The 22,490-nt window shown below is 39.8% G+C and overlaps 2 non-coding genes and 1 gene segment (V, D, J or C); 1 reads left to right on the top strand and 2 right to left on the bottom strand.

The window, feature by feature from the left end:
• Positions 1 to 15,269: 15,269 nt before the first annotated feature.
• LOC132896160 (U5 spliceosomal RNA) lies at positions 15,270 to 15,385 on the top strand. The gene has a single exon (XR_009655950.1). It is a non-coding gene; the product is annotated as a U5 spliceosomal RNA (small nuclear RNA).
• A 304-nt stretch (positions 15,386 to 15,689) lies between these two features.
• LOC132897499 (U2 spliceosomal RNA) lies at positions 15,690 to 15,881 on the bottom strand. The gene has a single exon (XR_009656333.1). It is a non-coding gene; the product is annotated as a U2 spliceosomal RNA (small nuclear RNA).
• Positions 15,882 to 16,960: 1,079 nt separating this feature from the next.
• On the bottom strand, positions 16,961 to 17,546 carry LOC132887136 (T cell receptor alpha variable 12-3-like; the record flags this gene model as incomplete). The annotated part of the segment is given in 2 exon segments: positions 16,961 to 17,259; positions 17,419 to 17,546. Coding segments are annotated over 2 exon segments (339 nt in total), but the record flags the coding sequence as incomplete, so codon positions are not given.
• Positions 17,547 to 22,490: the final 4,944 nt, after the last annotated feature.

Genomic DNA, 22,490 nt, shown 5'->3' with positions numbered 1-22,490 from the left:
GCTTCTGAACTGAGCGCTGATAACAACTTGGGTCGTCCTTTTCCTCTTTAGTCCGAATGACACTACGTCCCTGATTTCCATAAAGAACTTTAAATTTTGATTTGTCTCACCACAGAACAGTTTTCCACTTTGCCACAGTCCATTTTAAATGAGCCTTGGCCCAGAGAAGACGTCTGCGCTTCTGGATCATGTTTAGATACGGCTTCTTCTTTGTACTATAGAGTGTTAGCTGGCAACGGCGGATGGCATGGTGAATTGTGTTCACAGATAATGTTCTCTGGAAATATTCCTGAGCCCATTTTGTGATTTCCAGTACAGAAGCATGCCTGTATGTGATGCAGTGCCGTCTAAGGGCCCAAAGATCACGGTCACCCAGTATGGTTTTCCGGCCTTGACCCTTACGCACGGAGATTCTTCCAGATTCTCTGAATCTTTTGATGATATTATGCACTGTAGATGATGATATGTTCAAACTCTGCAATTTTACACTGTCGAACTCCTTTCTGATATTGCTCCACTATTTGTCGGCGCAGAATTAGGGGGATTGGTGATCCTCTTCCCATCTTTACTTCCGAGAGCAGCTGCCACTCCAAGATGCTCTTTTTATACCCAGTCATGTTAATGACCTATTCCCAATTGACCTAATGAGTTGCAATTTGGTCCTCCAGCTGTTCCTTTTTTGTACCTTTAACTTTTCCAGCCTCTTATTGTCCCTGTTCCAACTTTTTTGAGATGTGTTTCTGTCATAAAATTTCAAATGAGCCAATATTTGGCATGAAATTTCAAAATGTCTCACTTTTGACATTTGATATGTTGTCTATGTTCTATTGTGAATACAATATCAGTTTCTGAGATTTGTAAATTATTGCATTCCGTTTTTATTTACAATTTGTACTTTGTCCCAACTTTTTTGGAATCGGGGTTGTATAAAAGGTATAAGATTATATTATGTGTAATAGCTGTTCCTAGTTGTACTGTGTATCCACCAGGCTAATATCTATCAGAAATTCTCAATAATGACTTAATTTCACTAAAACACACCTCACTGTGTAAAATCACTGTGGATTACAACAAGCTAACACAAAAATATTATTGTAAAATTTAGACTCTGCAGGATCTTGACTTTAGAAAGTGGGATGTATATGAACTTACTGAAAACTTGTTTAGTGCTTTTTAGCTTTTAGTTATAACTTAAGGCCTGTTTCATAACAGAGGAAACATATTGTAGTTATTATAATTATAAAGAAGTACAGGTCTTTATAAATAAAGAATAAAGAATAGTGAAGTGCAAGTTGGGCTTTATTCTACCAAGAATAAGACATTAGTTTACCTCCAATATTGTCTTCCTTAAAATAACGTATTACCACAACATATTGTCAGTGTAAAAATGATGGTTAAACTGATATGATGAAGAAGTGAGGGTAAACATGTACATAGCTCCATCTTGTGAGAAAAGCACGACTCTGTTCCAGTCATGTGTAGTGCTTTTTGTACAGTGTAGTTGGGTTTCCTGTCACTGTGGGCCTCAGAGCGCAGTAGTACAGTGCAGAGTCTGTCACTGCAGCAGAGGAGATGAACAGATCCACTTTCTTACTCGTTTTATCAAGTTTGGTGAACAATCGTGGATGAGGGGGTTGAGTGTGTATGATACTTCCACTGCTTTCAAGAATCAGCAGCAGAAACTCAGGTCTTGATCCAGGTTTTTGTCGATACCAGTGGAGACTGGTATCTGATCCAGTATATCCAGTATATGTGCAGGACAGTGTGGTGTTGCTGCCTTCAGTTGAAAATACATTAGTTTGGTCTGATTTAATGCTGTTGTCAGCAGCCTCTGCTATTAAAAAAAAAAAAAAATTATAAGAATATTGTGATATTTTCATCATAAATGCAGATATTCATACAGAAATTGTGCTTCTTAATGATAAAAAATATTATTTCATGTGTAATGTATATGACTTACCAATATCAGTGATACTGAAGAAAACTAAGAGGAGTAACATTGTTATTCTGAGTGTTTAGTTCAGACCTCTAGCTTTAGAAATAGATGCCTGTGTTGAGCATGTGAGATTTTCTCTGACGTCTCGACATGTTGCTCCACCCACTCATATTTATTCATATTCATGACAACTGCTTCAGCTCAGAATGAAAATGTTAATTTTATTGATTCAGTCTGCTTGTTTAACATCCGATAAATATATAGAAAAATACCATCAACAATAAAATACACTAGATCATGAATTCATATATTGTTACTCCTTTCTTGTGACAACCTTTTTTTTTTTAATTCATACTCTTGTATGAACACTGTGGTCACTTCAGCTTAAAAAAACTGTCAACATTCCACACACAAATATTTGAGTAAAATGTACTTTTGGATAAAAATTCAAGTTATTTATTTAAAGTTCATAAAACTGTGTGTGTGTGTGTGTGTGTGTGTGTTTTAGAGGAGTTTGTTATAGGAACAAGCATTTAACGTTCCCTGTATTTGAAAATTGAATTGGATGTAACCTATAAATTTGTGTTTGAATAAAGTTACATTCACTCATAATTCTATATCCAGTTCTCGGTCATTACAAATGAAAGTTAGTCTGACTTACAAATGTGTGTTTTATATTGAGTGCTCAGTTTAAAAAATCTGAGGGAGAAACTGAGTCAACAATTTGTGTTTTGCAGAAATATTTTTGCATTAAAATTCTTTGCCAAATTTTGGGAGGAAAAAAAAACAACTTTCAACTTCAGACTTCAGTTCTCTAAAACAAAAATGATGCATTTGTACAATATACTAATATGATATAATACTATGCTAATATAAGGCGGCACGGTGGTGTAGTGGTTAGCGCTGTTGCCTCACAGCAAGAAGGTCCGGGTTCGAGCCCCAGGGCCGGCGAGGGCCTTTCTGTGCGGAGTTTGCATGTTCTCCCCATGTCCGCGTGGGTTTCCTCCGGGTGCTCCAGTTTTCCCCACAGTCCAAAGACATGCAGGTTAGGTTAACTGGTGACTCTAAATTGACTGTAGGTGTGAATGGTTGTTTGTGTCTATGTGTCAGCCCTGTGATGACCTGGCGACTTGTCCAGGGTGTACCCTGCCTTTCGCCTGTAGTCAGCTGGGATAGGCTCCAGCTTGCCTGCGACCCTGTAGAAGGATAAAGCGGCTAGAGATAATGAGATGAGACTATACTAATATAGAAAATAAATGTTATTCCTTAATTGCCGTTCTTACAGCTTGTAGAGCAACATAAATAAAAATACAGTTTTTGCCCCAAGAATCTGAATTTTATTTAAACACCATTGGTAGAATTCATAGCAAAGTTTTGAGACCCAATAGGCATAAACTAAAAAAAAAAGGTCTTTCTTGTTGCTTTACACAACTTTTGTCAAATTGAAGATAGCATAACGCGGTCAGAGCAGCGCAGTGGTCAGCATTGATGCCTTACAGCAAGAAGGGTCTGGGTTCAAGGCCTTTTTGTGTGGAGTTTACATATTCTCCCTGTGTCTGTTTCTTCCCAAAGGCATATGAATCAGGCTGACTGGCTGTTCTAAATTCCCTGTAGGTGTTGAGCTGGGATTGACTTCAGCATCCTCTCTGTGAAACAAAGCATTTTAAGTTTCTTCTCACAGAACTCATCTCATCTCATTATCTCTAGCCACTTTATCCTGTTCTACAGGGTCGCAGGCAAGCTGGAGCCTATCCCAGCTGACTACGGGCAAAAGGCAGGGTACACCCTGGACAAGTCACCAGGTCATCACAAAGCTGACACATAGACAACCATTTACACTCACACCTACAGTCAATTTAGAGTCACCAGTTAACCTAACCTGCATGTTTTTGGACTGTGGGGGAAACCCACAGGGAGAACATGCAAACTCTGCACAGAAAGGCCCTTATTAGCCACAGGGCTCGAACCCGGACCTTCTTGCTGTGAGGCGGCAGCACTAACCACTACACCACCATGCTGCCCTCTCACAGATCTCTGCTTCTTAATTACTTCTTCATCTTCCAAGTTGGCTTTTTATGGTCTATCAGTACAAGTCTATGTCTTTGATAAAACTACAATTTTAAACCTTCTGGAACCAAGCCACAGAGGAACCATCAAAAATCCTCAAGTTTGGTATATTATATAATCATTTACAAATCCACTCTACAGCTGCAGCCAACAAATGTTCATGTAACTGCTTTATCCTGGTCAGGATTGCGGTGGATTTGGAGTCTATACGAACACCACCAGGCATAAAACCAGGAAATACATCCTGGATGGGACACAAGAACAACACAAGACACCATGTACACACACATTCACACTTATCTGCAATTAGCCAGTCCACCTACAAACATGTTTGAAAGTTTAAATCTCATTTCAAATAGAGTACGATGGCATATTAGGGCCATTGTAGATATTAAAAATATTGAGCTGGTGGAGGGGGTAACAGTCTGAGATATTTACAAGAAAAAAGTCACAAATTTATGAGAAAAAAAAACAATTGATGAGAAAAATCTGAAAAATAGTGGGGGGCAGTCAAGTACACAGACTGCACTTCCTATAACTCTCAGTTATAGTTAACAGCTGAGCCGTTTCAAACTGACACTTTATTCTTTTATATTGCGCAATTGATGAGGAAGGACTGCATTTCCTATAACTCTGGAAATCTATGGCATCTGTGTCATGATGATGTTGATCCAACCTTGCAAAGTGAAGTGGTTACTTAACAAAAACACTATTTTCCGAGTTTTGTTTCCCATAAATTTGTGACTTCTTTTCTTGAAAATGTATGACTTTACAATCTGAGAGAATATCTGAGTTTTTTTAATCATACATTTACAACTTCAGAAATTCTGAATTTTCCTCAGAATATTACCCCCACACCCCAGCTCTGTAAAAAATTGTTTAGCTACAGTGGCCCGAATACACCATCACATTAGAGCCATTCCTGATCACATAATTATGTTTTAGATTACAGGGCTTTCCCCAGAAAAAGCTATCAGAGCAGTGCTTGGATATAGACATGACCTCATTATGAAAGGCTTGCTGGAATAGGTCAGTAGCGAGTGCGTTAGCCTAAAGCTCCCTGGTTCAATCCTGGGTTTTGGCATTGAGGAGTATGTGTGGTTTGCATACATCTAAGTCTTTGACCAAGGGCATGCTTAATTTTTTTGCCTGGTCCATTCCAGTAGTTTGGTGGTGAAAACAATCTTACAGCAATGTTTGAGTTCCATGGTGTAATGGCTAGCACTCTGGACTTTGAGCAACTTAGTTTTGGAGGTGAATCCTAACAACTTCCTGCCTGTTGTGCGCCACCTGCTCCTGCAGCTCCAGCACTGTAAAGTGAGAGTAAGTGAATATTTATTGCCATTATTTAGCAACACTGCTTTATCATAACTGTGAAAGTTGAACACCAAATTAGTTTAAAAAATAGCAAACTATGATTTGTACCATGTATTAATTTTCCGGGTTCCAGAAAACAGCTGGCACAGCTGGCACAGTTGTTGCTCTTCTTCACGAGCGACTTGGCTTGTGTATTCGTCTGCCTCTTTCTCCGTGGCTATAGGTTCTAAATCATCCTCAGACAGCCAACCAAAGATTGAGGATGAATTTGAAGAGCTTTGGTGTCTTTTTCAAAAGACTTGGTATCAAGAATGCACGCCACTGCAGATAATAGTATAGAGTCCGTGTGGACATAAAAGAAGGTACTGGCGCAAATAACATCACGTGTGCAGCGCCGCCAACCTGTAATTCGCTACGATCTAATAATGATGGACAAGCTTTTTGGAATAGAAGTCAGATGCATAAAAATATTTTCCTGACCAATTTTTTTTTTTTTGTCCACCAACTTTACAGCATATTTGAGCACATCACACACAGAAAACTGGGGATTTTCTGATATAACTTTCATTAGATTAGCACTTTAAGAACAATGCAGCCAAGTGAAATCCATGTTACCAGCAGTCCAGGTCGACCATTTAAGGTAAAACCTGAGCTTGGCTGGAATTTGAACCCGGGACCGCTTGCACTCTAAGCAAAAATCATACCCCTAGACCAACAAGCCAAACAACCCACAAAAAATTGTTTTTGTGTTGCTGTAATTTCATTATATCTTTCAAAGGTTTGACTTTTTCATGTCTGCAGCATCCTGCTCAACATTTGAGATGGTTGCGTGAGATGTGTGGAGGAAAGCAGGTTCATGTTACTTTCTTCAGAAAATCTCTATGGCTTTACTGGTTTTGCTGTGTTCAACCAGGGCTATAATTAAATTGTCTTTGTGAAAAATTCCATAGCAAGGATGTTTTTTTGATGTTATCAACTGTGCATTGATAGAGCCTTGAGTGCAAAGTGTTTTGCAGAAATTGCACACCAAAGATACCTTCAGGTCCTCAGTAATCTCCAGATTGTCCACATGGAGCCATTCTCACCAGCAGAAAGCGGTCTTCAGGTGATGAGAAATCATGAGCAGCACTTGTGTCAGTGTTCTCAACATTCCCTCTTTTGTCTTTATCATCTCTCTACCTTCAGAATATCCCTTACAGCCCCCAGCAAGGGTTGAACTCACAATCCCTGGTTTACAAGGCTAGTACTCTCACCACTGAACTACAGAGCCTGTGAGTAAGCCTGTGTCCATAATAGCCTCAGATTCCTGCTCTTGGCAGATAGGCGTGGAACCTGATGTGGACTTCTGCTATTGTAGCCAACCCAAGGTTTGGTGTTTTGTCCATGCTGAGATGCTTTTCTGCTCACCACATTTGTAAAGAGTGATTATTTGAGTTAGTACGGTATATCCTTCCTGGCACCTCAAACTAATCTGGCCATTTTCCTCTGTTATAAACAAGGTATTTCTACCCAGAGAACTGTTATCACTCAATTTTTTGTTTGCTTGTTTGTTTGTTTCACCATCCTGTGTAACCTGTAGAGACTGGTGTGTGAAAATCCCAGAAGATCAGCAGTTTCTGAAATACTCAAAGCAGCCTTTCTGGTACCAACAACCATGCCATGATCAAAATCACAGAGATCACACTTTTTCTTCATTCTGATGTTTGATGTGAACATTACCTGAAGCTCTTGCCCTGTATCTGTATGATTTTTTTTTTTTTTTTGTATTATGCTGCTGCCACATAATCGGCTGATTCGAAAACTGCATGAATGTACAGGTGTTCCTATTAAAGTGGACAGTGAGTACAGAGGGAATTTAGTGTGACCAATCCACCTAAATGCATGTTTGAAAGTTTGAATCACAGAATAAATTGGAAAAAAAATACTGCTTGATAAAAGAGTCATCATCCCTTAATCACATAATTTTGTTTTACATGACCCATATTCATCAAAGTTCAGTTGAATCAAATCTTGTGATGGAAAAAGGAAAAGCAAATTCCACTGGGAATTTTCTTATTTTTCTATTTCATTATTTTTTTTGTATCTGTATGATCAAAGTCACATCTGTTCGTACATACAGTATATACCTACATGCATTATAAACACATGAGCAAATGAATGAGTGAATGAATTAATAAATGAAAATTGATTACTATAAAAATGGGTGTCCGGTGATGGACAGGGTAAAGGACTGTATAAGGGGGACACTGGATCGGGTATACAGCAAGCTACACAGGCTGTCCGGTTAGAACAGGAATTAATGGATGTCCACTCACGAGAAACCGTGTAAACCGTGGTTTTACTAGAAAACAGAATAAAATACAAATACAACAAGACATGAGCAATAATATACACACAAGCAATAATGTAAATAATAACAATGATATAAATACAAATACACATCGCATTAAATATATATTAACGCAAATGAATAATAACTATATACAATGTAATACAAATGTAAAACACACAAATGAATACTATATAAGTAAAACAATGTAAAGCCCAATGAATGCTATTTACACCCCATAATAAATAACACAACCCACTAGATACTGACTATATACACGATATGTACACAATATGTACAATGTGTACAACGTACACGGAGGATGAGGATAGCTGCCTACAGCAGCTATCATTACCAAGGTGCGTGGTGCAACTGCTTACAGCGAGTCACACCCGCATGAAGACACAGAGTGTGTCGGCTGAATGAAGGGGAGCATGGCTCCTTTAAGCGCTGCCCCGCGCTGTATTGCGCATAGAAGGTTAGAATATGTGGCGCGGTTATGAACTGTACATACCACCACTACACTCCCAACACGGCAATGGCTAATAATGAAATGTGCTCCCTTAATAGACCGTGGTCGAGAAGACAAGCGCTATCATTACATGGCTACTGAACAGAACAAACACGTAAGAAAATAGACAGACACAGGATGAGAGAAAAAGAGAAGAAATACTCGCTAGCCTTACCGCCACATGTAACAGTTACAGATAACGAGTACACACATAACACAGTAGCTACACAACAATAAACAACTTACATTCAAGGACGCACGGAATGCTCACACGGCACAAATGATGGACGTTGGATCCTGACACGTCCGCGATAGAAAGACAGAAAGCAAGAAAGAAATGAAACCGAGAAAGAAAGAGAGAAACGGATCCAAATATTCACTGATGAGAAGCAGGTGTTGCATGGAGTCCCCGTCTGATGTGTGCTGTGTTTTCTTCGATGTTTGTGCGCATCTTATATAGTCCACGCAGCACAGTGTGATGGACAGTGGCGCCAGGGTGTCTGAAGTTGGCATGTTGTAACATGCCCTGACAACTAACAAGTTGGGAGCCACTATGTCTGACAAGGGTGCCTGTTTACTACTTTTAAAGGTCAAAATAATTAAGACCTGGCACCGCAATTCTGAACAATTACAGTAGGTTATGGGGAAACCCAGGAAAGAGTTCATTAGTTTTCTTCCAGTAATGCACACCAGCAAAACCTGACACAATGGATCTGGAAGTGTCATTAAAAGATTTTGGAGAATAAAACATGTAGGTGGGCGGCACGGTGGTGTAGTGGTTAGCGCTGTCGCCTCACAGTAAGAAGGTCCTGGGTTCGAGCCCCGGGGCCGGCGAGGGCCTTTCTGTGCGGAGTTTGCATGTTGTCCGCGTGGGTTTCCTCTGGGTGCTCTGGTTTCCCCCACAGTCCAAAGACATGCAGGTTAGGTTAACTGGTGACTCTAAATTGACCGTGAGTGTGAATGGGTCTATGTGTCAGCCCTGTGATGACCTGGCGACTTGTCCAGGGTGTACCCTGCGTTTTGCCCGTAGTCAGCTGGGATAGGCTCCAGCTTGCCTGCGACCCTGTAGAAGGATAAAGCGGCTAGAGATAATGAGATGAGATGAGAAACATGTAGGTTTGTGAAGTCACTGTGATTAATGTGGAGTTGTTGTGTTAATCCCTCATTATTATCTTTTCTATTTCCTCCAGGTGCATGTGTTACCACAAATGCTGTTTGTGACTGCAGTTAACTGACAAGTTGGTAAAGTGAGTATCTTTAATCTGTGGTTTTAGAAGCTTCATATCTACCATTTGTATGTTTTTGTACAGCCTTTCATTGACTCTGTATTACTGTGCTACTACTCTAAGAGCACAGTGATAGAGTGCAGAATCTGAGAGCTTTAGGCCTCTGATAGTAAGTTCAGTGGAGTCTCTGCTTGTTTTTGACTCTAATCGGCGATCATCAGGAGTGCTCTGGTAGGAGCCTGACCTTGCACGTTTATACAGTAAAAACTGTGGTGCGCTGTTCGGATATTGTTTGTACCAGTAAAGCCAAATGTTCTCACTGCTTGACTCATATGAACATTTCAGAGTAACAGTGTCTGTTTCATTCCTGACAATGTTGGCATCTTCATCTGTCGGCCAAATTTTGTCTGCAAAACTGCCTGTTGTAAAAGAGAATATAAATAAATGAATCAGTGAAGTATTTTTTAAACAAAATACAGACTTAAGAAATTAAGAAATTACTAGATGAAAACAAACGTGTATTAATTAATACAATGATTTAGCAGTTAAAATGTATTGTAATAATTAATGATTGTACTAATTAATGTAATGATTAGCTGATGAAAGTTAATTACCTGTTGCGACAGTGAGAATCAGTGGGATGTATCTCACTGTGTACAGTAAATTGTATGGTTGAGCCATTTCTGAACACAGCTCTGTGAGGACTCTGTATAATAGTGCTGTATGTGCTGAACTTTCCACATGAGGGAACACATCTGTAAGAAGTGCACACCCAGGAAGTGCTGCTGTCAAACACTGTATGGACTTCCTATTGGCTCATTAATATCAGTAAATAAAGTTTAAATTAAATCTGACTTCAGCCTAATCTGACCGAGTTTGGAGAAGGCCGTCTGTTTGAGTTTTGTGTCACTGTGAGCTCCAGGGTGCAGGACGACAGTGCAGAGTCTGATCCTGCAGCAGGATTACAAAGATGGAGTAACAATACATTCATTAAAACAAATATTAACTGTGGATAATATAGTTTATGATGTATGTTAATTCTGTTAATGTACATATTTTGCTGAAATTTGTGATAATATTGTTGGAAAAGAGTTATAGACTAATATGAGCCACTATAATACATTCATTCATTCATTCATTCATTCATTTTCTATACCACTTATTCATTGCAGGTGTCGGGTGAGCTGGAGCCAATACCAGCTGACAGTGTAGGGGTAGACCTTGGACAGATCGCCAATCTATCGTGGGGCTAACACAGAGAAACAGCCATTCACACTCACATTCACACTTATGGGCAAGTTATGCCGCTTTTCCACTACAAACGCGGCTGAGCCGTGCCGTGCCGAGTCGAGCTGAGTCGAGCTGAGCGGGGCTGTTGGAGTTACATTTCGACTACAACCGCGCTGAACCGTGCTGGCTGGAAGTGGGTGGACACATTGGGTGGAGTTAGCGAAAGTGGGTGGACGTCATGTGATGCCGTTAAGCAGCGCAAACAGTGACATCAGTGACAGTGGCGGAACAAGTCAGAGCCGGGCCGGGGGCGGGGCAAATGACCGGGCCCTTTATTAAAGCTTATCATAACATCATTTTAGGCTACAAAATGTCCGCAACTGCGGTGTTTACCAATTTCAACACTACCGGGTGCAACTATGTTATTTAGTACATCAAGTCCTTCAAACGAACATGTAACTCAGAAACAAAAAACATTAGGATACTGTACATGGCTCATAATAAAACATCAATAGCCTATACTGCGCACATTATTTGAAGGGCATACGAATGAGCGCTCAGAGGTTGCAACGCTGACAGGAAGAGTCAGAAATAAAAGGAGGGCGGTGCAAACCTCACTGAATGCACTGTGTTTACCAATTTCAACACTCCGGGGTGCAACTATGTTAGTTTGTACATTAAGTCCTTCAAACGAACATGTAACTCAGAAACAAAAAAAAAACATTAGGCGACATACTGTACATGGCTCATAATAAAACATCAATAGCCTACTGCGCGCATTATTTGAAGGGCATATGGCGAGCCTTGCGCTCCACGAACTCGTCCACGATGCTCTGTATGTCACTGATTCAGTGAACTTTTAAGCGGTAGTCTCACGACCCGAATAGTAAACAATAAACATGGAGGACATGGAGTCGTTAGTGTTGCTGGTCTCGGTGCTGTGGCTTGTTGTCACCGACAACGCGGACAGATACTGGCAAGAGCGTATAGATGAGGCGAGGTGCATAAGGCTTCAGAAATTCTCGTAATTCATAATTATTCTTCTTCCGGGTTTGCGGTGTTTACAGATCCCAGCGCGCTCGCGGGGCGTGTGTGGGCATGTGAGGACACGCCTCCTCACCAATCAGTGCACAGGGGAGTGTCTGCTCACGCCCCCAACCTCAGTCGGCACGGTTTGGCTCGCTTCAGCCCCACTCCAAAACGGTGCGAGTTTTAGGGGCTAAACAGGGCTGAAACGAGCTGAGTCGTGCTGGTTTTTGGTAGTCGAAACGCGAGCCGTGTCGGGCTGAAGTGAGCTGAAGCGAGCTGAAGTGAGCTGAAAAAGGGTAGTGGAAAAGGGCCATTAGAGTCCCCAGTTGACCTAATCTGCATGTCTTTGGACTGTGGGAAGAAACTGGAGCACCCAGAGGAAACCCACGCAGGCACGGGGAAAACATGCAGACTCCAAACAGAAAGGTTCAAACCCATAACCTACTTGCCGTGAAGTGACAGTACTAACCACTGCACCACCATGCCACCCCATAATATATTTATTTCAATAGAATAAACAAAAAGTCATAAGTATACAGTAGATTCCGATAGAGAATTACAGCAAAAGGTCGCTCGACAAAGTATTGACTTTTTTTTGGGGGGGGGGGGACCTATGTACACTCCAGATTTCTGTTTTTTTTTTTAAACTTAATTATTGTTTGTGCCAACAATTTTCACCTTTAATGTGGTAGGCATGTTGTGCTAATCAAATGGTGCTAACCCTGCAAAAATCCATTTTAATTCCATCTTGTAATGCAACAAAACAGGACAAACACCAGGGGGATGAATACTTTTGCAAGACACTGCATCTGAGAGCTCTTTTCTATTCAACAAGGCTTTGTCTCATCTCATCTCATTATCTCTAGCCACTTTATCCTTCTACAGGGTCGCAGGCAAGCTGGAGCCTATCCCAGCTGACTACGGGCGAAAGGCGGGGTACACCCTGGACAAGTCGCCAGGTCATCACAGGGCTGACACATACAACCATTCACACTCATATTCACACCTACGGTCAATTTAGAGTCACCAGTTAACCTAACCTGCATGTCTTTGGACTGTGGGGGAAACTGGAGCACCCAGAGGAAACCCACGCGGAGAACATGCAAACTCCACACAGAAAGGCCCTCGCCGGCCCCGGGGCTCGAACCCAGGACCTTCTTGCTGTGAGGCGACAGCGCTAACCACTACACCACCGTGCCGCCCCCACAAGGCTTTGTGTTTACTCAATTTGATAGTGTGGCAGTGGGGGCGTGGCCAAGCATCAGTTTGTACATGGAGGGCGGGGTCAGGGAAGGTGAGTGGCCACGTCATTACACCTGTTGTCAGTTAATGTGTGTGTGTGTGTGTGTTGCAGAGATGGCGGAGCATAAAATGAGGGGGAGAGCAGAGAAGGGGAGCTCTCTCGACCAGAACACGTGTGCGTTGTGTGTGACTGTATGAGATTAAAGCTGAAAAGCAAAGAAAATAGGAAAAATAAAGTGTGTGTGAGCATCAACTCCCACCTGCCGTGCTTCTGTGCTCCAGCCACATCAGGGACTGTTACAGATTGCTTGTTAGCTGCTAACTTGGCTGTCAGTTCTTCTTCTTCAGACGTCAGATCAATAGGAGGAACAGACAGCTGCCTGAGAAAGCTGACTGCTAACATCAGTGTACTGGATCAAGTGCTATTTTATAATCTGTTAAATAATGAGGGTGGAAACCATCGTGTTAAATTATGAATCAGAATCTCAAACTATTTCTTCATGTTAAGGTCTGAACATTGTGTTACATCGTCATAGGAAGTGTAACTTTTTCCCCCCATTGATTGCTCAAAGAAAGCATTACCAAAGATGATGGCTGTAGATATTCAAAGCAAATAAATAAACTTTGTGAACTCAGACAGAAAACTGTATTTGAATGAAACAGGTAAACAGCTCTCCCTCCTGAGGGAAAAAAAATCAGTCTGCACTTTTTGTACAGTGTGTTTGAGTTTTGTGTCCCTGTGGGCTCCATGGCACAGTAGTACAGTGCAGAGTCTGATACTGCAGCAGGAAAGATCTCCACATCTACTTTCTTTTCCTTTTTACGAAGTCTGATAGACAGTCTTGGGTCAGGCTGTTTAGCTTCAGTGACATAATTTGAAGATATAGTAATCATCAGAAGAAACTCTGGTCCTGATTGAGGCTTTTGTCGATACCAGTGGAGATCTCTAGCCGAGTTATCATATGTGCAGGTCAGTGTGGTTTTGCTGCCATCAGCTGAAGATATAATGGTTTGGTCTGATTTAATGCTGCTGTCAACAGCACCTGCAGTAAAGACATTGCAACAACATCAATATTTCTATTTTCATTGTTTAGGGACTTTTTTTTTTGAAAACCAACTAAATCATCATGTTTAGGTGTCAGTACAAAAATCTCCAGCATCCACCTGAAGTTTGTGTATAATATAAATGACTTACCAAAGGTATTAATGACTAAAAAACAAAGAAGAGTAACATGATTGCTGTGTCTCTCTTGCAATGCAGTCAATATAAATGGCAGTAACTCTGTGTAACTGTCTAAACTGCATCTCACCACATCTCGCTCCACCTACTTTTACAGTCATATCAATTCTGGCATCAATCTCTCAGTGAATAATATTGTACATTCTACCATCTTTTAACTAGAAATTAAAAAGATGGAGTCATAATTATTTAAATCAAATCATTAAAACAAATATTGAATGTAGATAATACAGTTAATCATGTGTGATAATTCCGCATGTTGCTGAATGTTCTGATAATATTACACAGTTCATGAGTATAAGGACCTTCTGTAGTTTATGTGATATTAGCAGACAGTGTGATAATTTTCTTCTCTATGGAACATTATAGGTTCATTAATGCTACACATGCATTGAACTAATAATCAGTTAATTAATTCAAATATACAGTAACTGTTTATTTTCACTTTATTTAACAAATGCACTCCATTGCATTTCAGTGGAATTAGATGGAATTTCCTAAGGTATGACATGCATCAATCACAAACAAACAAACAAATAAAAAAAATAAATTAGGAAATGTACACTGCTTGCTGTTGAGGTGATCTGCTGCATAATAGAATTTAATTACTACAATTTAACTGTTCAGCTTTATTTTAATGAGCCTATTCCACTGTATATCAAACTCACTGCATCAATATTCCTAAGGTGTTTCCTGTGTTAGTCAACTGGGTTGTGATTAAATACATGGCTAGAGTTTGATAAGCCTGCTGACTAGTTAAACTGTTTATTCTAAAGATTAAACATGATTCAAACCTGGACTGTCTTGCTGTGAGGCAACAGCACTAACCACTACACTACCGTCCTGCCGTTTTCGCTATGCTCAATAAGTAACTGGACCGTTAGTCTGCAGTAATTCTTTCCCCTACTTTTTCATTAGACAGATCACACAACACTCAACTGTTCCTTTTCAAAATTCAACACCCCCCACCCCCTACTTACTTATTTATTAGTCAAAAAAGCTTGTTGGTCAGACATTTCTCTGCCTGTGTGCAATGGCTAATAAAGCTGTAAAGGTGTAAGAGATTGGCCCAGGCCACCTTACCCTATATCAGCTTTCTGCACCTCCAATACAGTGTCACTAACCTGATCCAGTGTTAAGTGCAGCTCAGGTTTCTCTTGATTGATGCATAAATCTTTCACCTTTTGCTAAAGATTTCTGTGGAGAGGAACGTTAATGAGTTCAACTTATTTTTTGCAGGCTTTACTCTGGCAGAGCTGGATATTTTTGGTGATCAAATGTTAGAAATATCGAGCTTTTTACATGGAAACACACCCCCGCACACACACACACACACACACACACACACACACAAAATGATGTCTCTCTCCAAAAGGATTCAGCTGTAATTTTTGGAACAATAGAACTGTTATAATACCATGTTGATGCATGGAACGGAAGGAGTAAGCCCCTATTCCAGCTCTCTACTCTAAAAAATACATTTAATACATTATTATCATTTAGACAACATATCAAACATTAAATTGGTGCACAAAAAAAAAAAAGTTTTCCCTTGTTTTGGGAACAAGGGCACCATTCCTGGAGGTACTACAATAGCAGGTTGATGTGTGGAGCAGAAGGAGTAAGCCCCTATTCCAGCTCCCTGTTCTAAACATCTGTTTAATATAACATCCTCATTTAGAGAACATATCAGGTATTAAACTGAGAAAAACAGATACTACACTTGATCTTAGCCAAAAGTGCTAAAAAGGTTAGCATGCTTCTAGTCTGGTGACACCAATACAGATTTTCTTTAGCTAAATGTGGCAGCTTCACACGTAATGTAAGGCAATCAACAGAATGATACTCTCTCTGTAACACTAACAAATCAGTAAATTATTGATATTAACCATTATACAAGCTCGATCTACTGGTAACAATGAACCAAAAATATATGATGAGCGAGCAATGACTGTGAGTCTGGTAGCAACTGCTGGATGTGAATTGCAGGTCAAAATGTCCACGCTGCTCCGTGATTGGTTGAACAGCATCACATGGTTATTACTGCTGCTGACTCGCGTGCAATGGTAAATACCCCAGTGTTTCTCACAGTGTTTCTCAGCACGGTTCACAAAGATGCCGGTGTCTTGAATTCAGACTTAGGTTTGCTGCATGAGTTTTAATAAGTGATTACTGTGAAGTGATGAAGAAAACCAAATTTAAAAAGAAGAATGAATAATACAAACAAATAAGATGCCAGGGACATGTTTAACAGGCCCATCTAAAGTAAGTAGTTTGTTTCAGTAGGCCTATATGCGGCTTGTAAGGTTGGGTTTATCTTCTTTTTTAGTACAGATATGTAGCTATTACTTTTTTCCTAACATTAAAACATTTAACAGAACTCATGCCCAAATAAATTGTTAAAGATCTATACTTGGCTTGGGAGATCATGCTTACAAGCTTATAGGCCAATTGAAGATGCGACTTGTGTCGACTTTTAATTAGAGGAAGTAAATTTTAATTTAAGACGCTGGTGTCTTTATAATAGCCATGTTTGCTTTCTTACATCCTCCTTGTCTTCCTAGAGACAAATATTTAAATACCCCGGTGTTTCATGTAAATACCCTAGACATGTCTTATTTATTTACAGTGTAGCAGGAGACCGAGCCAAGAGATACTGGATATATATTTTATTGATCTATTGAACCCACCATTTCTTTATTTTAACTCATTATATCATTGATATTATATCAACTGGAATTATGTAACTTTGGAAGTTGATCAGCCTTCAGTGGAACAAAACTGTGTGAAAGTTTTTGTACAGTGCAGTTGGATTTCCTGTCACTGTGGGCTGCAGAGCACAGTAGTATAGTGCAGAGTCTGATACAGCAGCAGAGGAGATGAGCAGATCCACTTTTTTATTCTTTTCATCAACTTTAGCAGAGAGACGTGGTAAGTTAGAGTCACTTTGGAGTCCACTTGGTAAGATATACAGAAGGAACTCAGGTTTAGAGTTTGGATATTGTCTGTACCAGTGCAGGTTGGTCACTGTACCACTGAATTTTTTGTAGCTGCAGGACAGAGTAACATCACTGCCTTCATCTATCACTGTATGAGTGAAATGTGGCTCGATTGAATCTGCCATGGAGTCACCTGTTGTAGAGAACATAATGTTTTTATACATTAAACAATTAAGCCAGAACTACATAAGTCAGACCCACATTCTGATTTTTCTTCCCACCACACAGATGAATAAATCATTAATTCAACACTTAATATTTCTGCAATAACAAAAAGTCAAAGTTAACTCACCGAGTGAAAGCCACAGACACATGAATATAACAGTGAACATGATGAATGGTCTCAGCTGAGTGAAAGTATTCTTTCTGTACTATGATATGTTCACATCATAAAGGTTCATGAAGCTCCAGCCCACAGCACCACATGACAGTGTCACCATTGTTACTGACAGATTGTTGATTCTTACTGAAGCATCCTGGCTTTACATTCAGCCTCACATGGGGAACCTGTCTTCAACTCCTACTGTCAGCAGAATTCATGGAATTATGAAAAATCAATCACTCTATTCTGTAAAAATATAATCAAATAAATAAATAAATAAATAAATGTTTAAATTTCCTGTTATGTATGTTTTATAAGTAGTTTTACTGCATTAGGGGCTTTGGCCTTATCAGAAACTGCTGTAAATAAATCTCATGATAAAAAAATAGTATAACAAGTTATTACTATTGTTATTATAATGTGATTGATTTATGGAATTTGTAATGACAAAACCTGTTATTTCACTGAGGTGAGGAACAAACCAGCTGCTGCTCTTGGTCATACGATGAAAGATTCCAGCAAGGTCCAGCAAGGTCTTAAGGAGAGAGAGAGAGACTGGATGTTTTATTTCCTTTGTGTTTCTTATTTCCTCCCTGTAGCCTAGTGTGCTGCCTGGCCTACTTTTCTTTCTTTCTTTCTTTCTTTCTTTCTTTCTTTCTTTCTTTCTTTCTTTCTTTCTTTCTTTCTTTCTTTCAATTAATGAATGAATAAATATTCATTCATTCATTCATTCATTTGCCTCATATAATTTAAATATGATTGTTCTGCTTTATAAACCTGGAAACTAAAAAAAAAAAAAATCTCTTGGTTGCTAGTTATCATTTTAACATGAAACTGTGGAAGCAAAATAGAACATTTACATTATCCAGTCACAAACACCACCAGCGCCACCATTACAAGTGAACCTGTCCAGAGCCCATTTTATTCACTGCAGCTGTAATGTGCTTGTCCATGCTGGAGACAAATATATTACACATCACACATTATTAACAAATTGTATTTATAGTCTGACTGCAATTTCAATTTTCTTCATTAATTCAGAGAAACAAGTCATTTTGTTGATGATGAGTTGAGAATTATACTATTCAGCTCGATCGAATAATCAGAATCAAGACTAGAACACAACTGCAATAAGATCTCACATCTCTGGGGCAGCCACGGCCTAAAGGTTAGAGAAGGTCACCAGTTTGATTCCCTGGACAAGCAGGAAAATGTGTAGGTGGGAAGAGTGAATGAACAGCATCTTCCCTTCCCTCTACATCCATGGCTGAAGTGCCCTTGAGCAAGGCACCGAACCCTCAATTAATCCCCGGGCGCTGTAGCGCAGCTGCCCACTGCTATGGGGATGTTGTGTGTTCACTGCTTCACATGGGTTAAATGCAGAGAAAGAATTTCACTGTGCTCGAATGTATATGTGACAAATAAAGGCCTCTTTTCTTTATCTGTACAATCTCTGTGTATTTTTTCAATGTATTACATATAAAAGTACTCTGTATGATTGAAGAGAGTGTATATTATTTGAAAAGCAGTATTCATAATCAAAGAAGTCGAAATCTCTCAGGGACGTGAGCAGGGTCCTTTCGTTTGGGCCACAATAAGATAACTGACGATGCCATCTTGTGGAGAAAGAGAAAAGACTTTTACACACCAAGGATTTTTTTTTTTTGGTTGGTTGGTTTGGTTTTATTTTGTTTTATTGAAATGAACAATGTCCCAGTTTACCCTGAAAAATGTGTTGCTGTGAAAATGAAGTCCTTTTTTTTAAATTCACAAATCATTACAGCAAATAGCTGAACTTGACAAAAAACCCTGAACTCGTACAGAGCCTCAGCTACATCACTCAAGTTCAGAATTGGTCTCAACCACACACCCTGTAGACCTTTCTGTAAACATTTCTGTCTAATTGTTCATGGTGTGGTACAGTGCTACAGCTGCACAGGATGCTCTCTGTTGATCCCATGAATGGAATGAATGTACTAAGGGGACAGTCCCTCCTGGAAATTAAGACATTGGAGGGATTTATTTTGGCCCAGATGAGATCCTCAGTGATGAGCAACCCAAGACTCGTAGAATCCCATGATCACATGAGCAGACACACATTAACCACTGTGGGTCCTCCTGAGGTCAAAAATAAGATCTGCTGTTATTTCCAGGTGTTGCTGCTTCTACACGAGTCCTCAAACTGCCCACCTTCTCTCTGTCTGTAAACTCATCATTTTGCTGACAAGGCTCAACACTGTCATGTCATCAGCAAGCTTGAAAACATGAATCTAGATGTGCATTGCAGCAGAGTTGTGTATCAGAACAGTGATGATCTCAGTCCATGAAATGAAATGAATGAAATGAATTAACATTTATACAAAAATATAACCCTCTTTCCAGTTTTGTTTTACTATATTGGTCCACGAACAAAGAATTATAATTATTGTACTGTTTAAGTGGCAATTGAAGTATTTTTTTTAACTCCTGAAAATAGTTCTTAAAGGTGGGGTACGAGATTTTGGAATAACGGTTCCCGCAAGCCATATTTTGCAAAGAAACACGCCCGCCCTTGCCATGCTCCCACCCCCTGCGTCTCCACCCCTCCTCCCCCTTATAAAGTCTGAGAAAGTCAGCCTTTATAATGGGTGTCTATTGCGTTACACACCAGTGGAGCTCGTTAAGTTAGGGCGTTTTCACACTTGGTCTCTTTCAGCCATCTAACCGAACTCAGATCGATGACTCAGCATTTTTTGCGCATATGTGAACACTCCAACCGTACCCAGACCCCTTTAAAGCGAACCGAACTGAGACCACCTCAGGAGGTGGTCTCAGTACGGTTCGCTAAAAATCAACGGTACGGTTCGCCTAATCTGCGCATTGTGAACAAAAAGCGCACTGGGTTCACTTTGCCTTTTTCACTGTAGTTTAACCTTCTTCGTTTGCCGTAGTTGGTTACGTGACTGTAGCAGGGAAACTCAACTTCCTTTTGGAACTTACCACAGCCGCTTTACAGTTCTCTGAACTTACTGACTGATGAGTCGGCCACAATAATATTATATTATAAATTTATATATATATATATATATATATATATATATATATATATATATATATATATATATATATATATATATTTATTTATTTATTTATTTATTTATTTATTAATAAATATATAAAAATATAAATATATATAAATATATAATATAATAAATTTATTTTCCTTAATCCGCACTATTTTGATCAAAGAATACAGCAGGGTAAGCATGGCAGCAGACATTTTGATTCCAGAGAAAATTACCCAGAATTCCGTGCACTGGGGGTCTGAGGGCTCTAGAGGACCTGGTGTGAACAGAAAGAGGACTGAGGCCCCATCAACGCTTAACTGGACCAGAAAGAGAACCCAGTCCTCTTTGTAATAAATTCAAAGTGTGAACACAAAAAGAACTGAGTTCTTTTTCTGTTGGTCCACTTTTTGGTCCACTTAAAGAGGACTGAGTCTGGTTCCTTTGAAGGGGACCAGGTGTGAAAACACCCTTAGAGTGTAGAGAGCTTGAAAAAAATAGCTCAAACTTTCTCATTTAAACTGTGTTTTCAGCCCCAATTTTCACTCCACACACATAATTTTCTCAAAAGTAGTAGCCACACTTGTCCTGATTCACACAATGTGTCTACCTAACCGATAGGACTTGCAGTTTTTCAATGAGAAGCCTGAAAGTGAGGAGAGGACAGGCGCGCAGCCCCATAGACTCCCATTATAAACTTGGCAGAAAAGTCACTCGTTTTTAACTCGCTCTAGTGACCTCATTTTTTACACTACAGACAAAAAAATTACATCAGTGTGTTCAGGATAGCCTTGTGGCGCTCACTATGAAAGAATTTTGTGAATATCTCCTTCCGTTTTCGTGTAAATCCCCGTTGTTTGGAGGGAGCGCACTGAGAAAATCCTGCGCTTTCTGTGTGACAGTCTGCTCGCAGCGCGCGGGTTGGGGGAGGGGCTGCTCGCTCTCTCACACACACACACACACACAGAAGGGATGGGCTGCTCGCGAGCTTCAGTCTGATTGACGTGTCAGTATCCAATCATTTTGAGGTGGTACCTCGATAGGATTGGATGGTGTTTTTCCTTTATTTTACACTGTAGAATGGATTAAAATATTTCATTTTTGAGTCAAACCTTCTATTGTACTGCTTGTAATGTGGGTGTGAGGAGCTTTTCAAGCAATATGGTAAAAAATACTCCTGAAAAAAAATCTTGTACCCCACCTTTAACATTGTAAATAGTGTTAACACAACTACTGTGACAAATTAGTTCAGTGACCACTCCAGCTGAGATTTTTTTTGTATGAAAGATGAATGTCCATCTGCCATTACACTGTAAAAAAATGGCTGTGAAATCTACAGTTATTTACTGTATTAAACACAGTAATATTACTGTGTATGATTTTTACAGTAGAATGCTGTAAATTTTATAATAAAACCTTGTCCACATGACAAAATCACAGTAGTCTAAGTATTACAGTGAAAATTACAGTAGTCAAAGCGTTACTGTAAAGAAAATCACAATAGCCGGTATAGTACTGTAAATAGAAAAGTAAACTACTGTATTATATATATATATATATATATATATATATATATATATATATATATATTAGATTAAAAAAGTATCTGGGCACATACTTTTTATATCATATTTATGACTTCTTATTGCATTATTAACTCTCATCTCATCTCATTATCTCTAGCCGCTTTATCCTGTTCTACAGGGTCGCAGGCAAGCTGGAGCCTATCCCAGCTGACTACGGGCGAAAGGCGGGGTACACCCTGGACAAGTCGCCAGGTCATCACAGGGCTGACACATAGACACAGACAACCATTCACACTCACACCTACGGTCAATTTAGAGTCACCAGTTAACCTAACCTGCATGTCTTTGGATTGTGGGGGAAACCGGCGCACCCGGAGGAAACCCACGCGGACACGGGGAGAACATGCAAACTCTGCACAGAAAGGCCCTCGCCGGCCACGGGGCTCGAACCCGGACCTTCTTGCTGTGAGGC

This window comes from Neoarius graeffei, chromosome 1 (assembly GCF_027579695.1).
Source record: "Neoarius graeffei isolate fNeoGra1 chromosome 1, fNeoGra1.pri, whole genome shotgun sequence".
Lineage (NCBI taxonomy): Eukaryota > Metazoa > Chordata > Actinopteri > Siluriformes > Ariidae > Neoarius > Neoarius graeffei.
The sequence above is the reverse complement of the archived record's forward strand: the minus strand, read 5'-3'. Positions and strand labels throughout refer to the sequence as shown.